Source organism: Elephantulus edwardii, unplaced genomic scaffold, assembly GCF_000299155.1.
Source record: "Elephantulus edwardii isolate Elephantulus edwardi_28Jun2011 unplaced genomic scaffold, EleEdw1.0 scaffold00117, whole genome shotgun sequence".
Taxonomy (NCBI): domain Eukaryota; kingdom Metazoa; phylum Chordata; class Mammalia; order Macroscelidea; family Macroscelididae; genus Elephantulus; species Elephantulus edwardii.
The window spans coordinates 2,845,511-2,852,417 of NW_006399867.1; the positions used below are offsets into that span (position 1 = coordinate 2,845,511).

Genomic DNA, 6,907 nt, shown 5'->3' on the forward strand with positions numbered 1-6,907 from the left:
TCCAGTCAGTTGGCCAAGTGGTTGTTCTCCAGATTTCTTGGCACAACTTGGTGAGCACATCCAGGGCAACATGTGTTATCTGAAATACTTTAATTGGTATACCATCTATTCCTGGGGCCTTATTTTTTGCTATTTCCTTCAAAGCAGCTTGGCACTAAATTAGCTTCATTAACCTAAATATTAGGGAAGTTTTTCATCCACATTTGTGGATTTCTTCAAGCTCCTTTTTCAGCCTCCTGCTGGCCACCTTCTTGGATCTGGTGCTACTGCTGTCCCAGATCTTTTAAGATTTTCAGGTCAGGAGATGTGTCATGGAGCAGAAAAAATGTTTCAGATTTTTGTGTTCTCTACCCTTGTAATCTAGGCTCTAATTTGTAGGGACCATCTACCATGATTGCCAGTTCCTGAGGGTTGAATAATCTTTCCTCACCAGCTATGGCTACCTAGGTATGGTAAACTAGGAAGCAAGTCTCAGAAGAAGTTCTCTGGGTTATTCCTATTCAGGCCTCCAGGTCTCCAATGTCAACCTATCCAAGTATTCATATACTCATTCACCAAACACGTACTGTGTGTCTACTATATGTTACTGTTGTTAGTGACTGCTGAGTCAACCCCATAGGCATGGTAATCCCAAGTGCAATGAGAATGGGTCATTGTCATCTATAGAATTTTTACTGTTTAATTTTTCCCAATTTCTTCCCAATCTATCTGAGCCAGTATCTTAACAACACATATGTCTCCACTGACAGATGGCTGGTAGCTGTGCATAAGAAGCATAGGTTGAAAAAAATTATATGCAACACGAGTGAACCTGGAAGGCATTATGTTGAGTGATATATCTCAGTTACAAAAGGACAAATAGTGCATACATAGCTATTATAAAATAGGACTGACAAAGGAGGGAAAAAAGTAGATAGATAATGAATACTTTACTGGAGCATATGATGGGAAGGGGAAGGACTGTCTGGAGAGAATGAGTGATTAGGCATTATTGAATGACAACAATTTGGGACAAGAAGTGCATTACAAGGTGGACTGGGGAAGGAGAGAGGGACAAGGAGGGAGGAAAATGTACGACAATGAATGAATGATTGAATGAAAACCCAACCTTTTTGTAAACTTTTGTTAAGATCACAATAAAAATATTAAAAAATGGGATGGGGGGGAAGAAGCATTGGTTAGGACTCAAACCTAGAGCTCCCTCATGAAAAGTAAGAATTCTCCCACTGAGCTACTGCAGTACAACCACTGCCCTTATATGTTAACAAGATAGGTTCTTAACCCTTGAGAAGTCCACGGTCTCTGTTGGGAACATTTACACGAACAGTTAAAATCCAGTGTGGTAAAAGCTGTACTTGAGATGCATACAAAATACCAAGCGAGTGCAGAAAAGAGCTGGTAGATAACATGGCTTGGCTCCAGAGGGCTTCATAAATTCCAAGCAAGTGGTCCCAGTGTGATGTCCTCTTGGGATAATGGGTCTTTATCACCTGGGGAAAGGTGGGGAGGGACTTGAGGTAAACAAAACAATGAAGACAAAGACAAAGAGACCTAAGAGAGTAAGCAAAGGGCACGGAGCTCTGTTAAACGCAACGGTGGATGAGAGAAATTAAGAAAATGCCCCCTTACTGGAATCTGGCATCATGTTAGGTGCCAGGCAGGAGGCTTTGGACTTTATCCTTAGATTTTAGGTCACACTGAAGGCAGGTTGCAAAGTCAGAGGCCTACTAGGTGGTGACGTAAACTGATGAGGTGGGCTGGGTGGGGAGTTGGAAACGGAGAACACGCCCCCATCCAGAAGCAGTGGCAGCCAATGTTACCATATGGAGTGCAGGCCGAGTGTAGCCAACTCTCCACTGATTTTTTTTTTTTTAAATAACAACCTGGAAGTCATATTTTCACATGAGCACTCCTGGCATTTGTGGTTTGTAGTTGCTGTGGGGGTGATTCTGACCCATGGCCTCTCCGAAGGTACAGAGTGGAGAAATGTTCCGTAGGACTTTTGGGAGCAGCATGCCAGATCTCTCTCCTCTGAGATTTGAACTGCCAACCTCATAGCTAGTAGTAACTGAGTGCTCAGCCACTTACTTGCACTACCTAGGAACTCTGACATTTAAGTGTTAGAAATTATCATAGCGTTCTGAGAAAAAATAAAAGATATGATGTCTTACTGGCCGTTGGACCTTCAATGTTGCGACTAACATCCCCAGACATGTCCACATAATCTGTCTGCACAGCCTGTGCCAGGAAGAGCTCTGTCACCCAACATCGCCCACTCCATGCCTCTGTACCCCTTTTCCCTCCTCACAGCTCTCCCAGGCCCCTCTTAGCCCCAGCCCCCAGCTTTCACAGTGGAGTGAAGCCATGAATGACGTTCCAGGCCTGGCTTACAGAGAGGAGACCAGAGTGAGCGACACAAGAGAGCCGTATTTATTTCACATGGACAAGCATGATTCCGTCGCATGCTGAGCACGAAAGCTCACGAGAGGAAAAGTACCCGTAACAGCAGAATATGTGCTTTTTTTTTTCCTTTTTTTCTTTTTTTTTTTTTTTTTTTAGTCCACAGGAGGCAGGACAGTCACAAGTGGTTTTCAAAGACAGTATCCACCACCACGCAAAATTGAAACCTTTGAAATCACTGGTGCGTTTCATCATCAAAGGGTGTCACCTAGGAGGCACGGGAGGTGTGTCCTGCTGTGGTCTGAGGACTGAGGATGGTCTCTCACCCCACCAGTCAGGACTGCTCAGGGAGAGTGGGCACAGAGGGAAGGGCGTGCCATCTGGCGTTAACATGCCCACAACAGAGTGGACCGTAACAATGACAGGCTACTGCGCTCATGGCAACAGAACCATCACCCCTCAAACATTTATCATCACTGGAAGAGCCACTCTTCTAAAGGCATCTTGCCGAGGCCTATTCTGGGCTGAGAGGGCTAGTGCGGTGGTGTATTTGGCTGTTAACCAAAAGGTCAGCGGATCAAATCCACCAGCCATTCTGAGGGAGAAGGTTGTAGCGGCGTGCTTCTGTAAAGGTCACACTCTGGGCAACGCTAAGGGCTAGTCCTGCTGTCTTTGAGGACCACTGCACATCAGAATTGCTTCAATGGCAGTCGTGCTTTTGTTTGGGCTTTCTCATGGGTGGAAGGAAGAATGATTCTGAAATTGGCCTGACATGTCACAAGCAGATCAGCTTTGTTTTGACAGATGGGGAGAGCTGGTGGCAGAGGACCCCTGGCTTCTTGGCCTTAACTGGACTCCTCCAGTCCAGGATGATGGGGAAGGAGGGGTCTGGACCCATATTGCAAGGGAGAGATGACAATCAGCGAGCAAACGACACGGAAGGGAAAGACCTGTTGTACGTCCTTGGCTTATTCCCACCGGAAGTCCTGCCCAACAGTCTCATAAAATTTAATATTATAAGGCCTATAAAACTCCCGGAGCTGGTCTATGACCTCAGGGTCTATCTGCACGTGAGTTCTCCCTTTGGATTTGCCCAGGCACCGAGGAGGCAGGAGGCTCGACTCGGGTTTTTTCAAGCAAGGGAAGCCTTTGGTCTTGTTGAAGTAGAAGTGCTTGTCCGTGATGAACCTCCTGATGCCCAGGAAGTCCTGCACGCGCCCCATCTCGCCGGCCGGGTCGGTGATGAGCCGCTCGCCGCTGACGAAGTGGATCTGGGCCAGCGGGAAGTACCGCAGCCAGCTCTCCAGGTGCAGCGCGTACATGCCGATGCGGATGGCGTTCCAGGACGCGTCCACCAGGCCCAGCGTGCGGTTGCGGAAGGACAGGCCCTCAAAGGTCGGGATGTCCGGCTTTTTGGAGAGTGTCTGGGTGTAGTCGGAGATGGCCCGGGTCACGGGATTCCGCACCACCACGATCAGCTTGGTGTCCCGAGACATGTTGAAGATCCGCCGGGGCGCCTCTTGGGTCACGAAGTAGCTGGGTGTCTTCTCCAGCGTGATCTGGCTCTCGAGGGTCCTGGGCATGAGACTCCTGCGGGGGCAGAAGGGTCACATCATCAGAGGTGATCCGCAAGATCATCTCCCTGCCCCCACGTCCCCACGGGGTCCCCCTTTCTCTGCTACCTGGTGATGACCCACATGGACTCTTCAATCAAAAACCAACCAACCATCAAATAGGAAGCAATCCTAACTGACCCTCCTGCGGGTTTTCAGAGCTTGTAAATCGCCTGGGAGGACACTGTCCATGTTCCTCTCACTAAATGAGCAGCTGGTGGACCCAGCAGCTGCCTTTGAGTTTACTCCACAGATCTTACCACTAGGGCACCAGAACACCCTTTAACTATTATGGATGGATTTTTTTTTCTTCTACTAAAAGTTTGCCTGGAAGCAGGACTGACATCCACTTCCAAAATGGCTTGCCTCCGGAAACCCTATGAACAGTGCTCAGGCCTTTCTTTCATAGGGTCACTATGAGTTGTCTACGACTCGATGGCACCTAATAACAACAACAACTAAAAGTTTGCAATAAGACTGGACAGAATATAAAAAGACATCAATAAGGGTTAAATATATTGTAAAATAGTCCAACAGAGGCAGGTCAGTATACGTTAAAATGCAATGTTCGCTCAGATCTAATGTTAAAGGTAAAAGAAGGTAAGATGTGTGCGTACTAGGAAGGCTATGTACATAAAACCGTAAAGGCGGTTGTTCCTAAGGAAGGGATCTGAGTTAGGAGGCAAGGGGTAAATGGGAATTACTTTTTCTTGGATAACCTACTTTTTGGAGCATTTTAATGTACTTATTATATATTTGAAGCTATATATTGATTTATTTCTATAACCAACCAATAAATAAAGCCAGTCACTGATTATGGTTCTTAAAAAATGATATTTCTCCAGGATTTTAAGAAAAAATTTGGACACAAACCTATTATTTTGTAGCAACAGCAATTTTAGAGACCAAGTCTGACACCTTCTCTTGCTGGAAAATGCCTCATATACATTCTATGTTTAAGCTTGATAGGAATTTTGGTAGCACAGTGGTTTAAAGGTTGGACACAGTGGTTTAACAGTGGTTTGAATCCACCAGCCAGTCCACAGGAGAAAGGTGTGGTGACCTGACTCCATGAAAGCCCTATGGGTGGGTCTACTCTGTGATAAGGTTGTTCTGAGGCAGAGTTGACATAATGGGTGGTGGGAAGAAGATAAACATCAAGATACAGGGAACTCCAGGCCAGTCAGGACCCCAGGCTAGGGCCAGGTAATGCAAGGCCCCTTTGTTTTTTTTTAAAAAAAATGTATTGGCTTACAAAGTTTATATACATTGTGTTTAAATAAAATCATTCTCATGCATTATGTTTTATAAAATTAATCAGCTTTGGACCTTGCCCATCATTACCCTGTTTTTTCACCTACCTGGATCTTTCCCATTTCCTTCCCCCCCTCTCCCTCCACCTACCAAACTGTGCAGACCTGTGGTTTCACCCCTACCTATCCTCACCCCTCCACTGCCCCTCCCCACTTGACCTCCTATATATGCTTTACTAGTTATTCTTTTCTTTTTGCAATAAAGTTCTTATGCAGTCTTTGTCTTTATTACAGTATTAGTTCACTCAGCATAATGCTCTCCAGCTTCTCTCAAGTTATATATAGTTTTTCATAATCATTGCTCCTGACTGCTGCATAGTATTTCATTGTGCGAATGTAGCACAATTTCTCAATCCATTTGGTTGGACATTAGATAAGCCCCTTTTATTTACTGCTGGCTCTGCTTCAGAGAGAGGATGGTGGGAGACTCCCTCAGGTGTGTTTTCTTCAGTACCTGAAGAAAAAGGCCACATACTTGGTCCCCAGTGGCTACTTCTTTCTAAAAGGTTGTGTTTACCCTTAAACTCTTTCCCCCTCCTTAATTCTGGTTGTACTTAAGACTCACAATGGGTGTTTTAAAAATAGAGGTATCTTGGTCTCATCTTACACTGACTGATTAAAAAGTATTTGGAAGGGCTAAGTATTTTTTTTAAAGTTGCTCAGATAATTCTAACAGAAGGTAGAGTTGGGAGCCATCTTTCCTTAACGTCCTTTCCTCAGTCCTGCCTCTCTGTTTCTCAGCCCCAATGCATCCATTCTCATGGTCCTTTGGAATCTAAACCCTCAGTTCCGAGGCTTCTGCTTCTCAGTTCATGTCATTATCTGGGTTCCATAAACTCGTCCTGCAGTCCCTTGACCTTCTTACTCCTAACATCTCTGCTTCTCATCAGCAACTCTTTCTTATGGCCATTTCTTGTTGTTTTTTTTTTAAATTTTGTAATTTTTTTTATTGGAGTTCTTCTAATTCTGCTAGAGAAGAATCTTGAACATACCATGGACAACAACAATAACAACAACAACAACAACAATCTGGCTTGGAGAGGGTGAAACCAAGTTTCTGCTTGGAGACTAGGAGTTTGAAGCTCTTTCTCACATACTTTGGGCATATGGCCAGGAGGGACAGGTTCTTGGAGAAAGACATAATGCTCGGATGGATGGAGGGACAACTCAGGAGAGGAAGACCCCAGATGAGATGGATTGATACAGTAACAGGGGCAATAGGGGTAAGTGCATCAGAGTCAGTGAGACTGGCTCAGGACGGGGCAGGCTTCAGAGATGTTGTACATAGGGTCACTATGAGTTGCAGGTGACTCGATGGCACACAACAACAGCAACAACAACAAAACTCTAGGACAATAACCTTATTTATGAATATGTATGTTTTCTCAATCTAAGTATACACAACCTTCAAATTCAGCTATGTTTTTTTTATTTCATGTCTTCTTGATGGAAGGAAGATGGAAGGAATATACTGAGTCACTGTATTGAAAAGAATTGGAAGACACAGAAGAATTTCATGAAACAACATATGAGCAAGAGCCTATGGTGATGAAAGAAGAAGTTCAGGCTGCTTTGAAGGAC

General features: G+C 44.9%; 1 protein-coding gene across 1 annotated transcript in view; it reads right to left on the reverse strand.

Annotated features, from left to right (window-relative positions):
• Positions 1-3,360: 3,360 nt before the first annotated feature.
• HS3ST2 (heparan sulfate (glucosamine) 3-O-sulfotransferase 2) overlaps positions 3,361-6,907 on the reverse strand; it is a 184,562-nt gene continuing 181,015 nt past the window's right edge. The window contains exon 2 of the mRNA XM_006892637.1: positions 3,361-3,990. Coding sequence (XP_006892699.1) covers positions 3,369-3,990 — 622 coding nt within the window. The 3' untranslated portion in view covers positions 3,361-3,368. The remainder of the gene's footprint in view (positions 3,991-6,907) is intronic.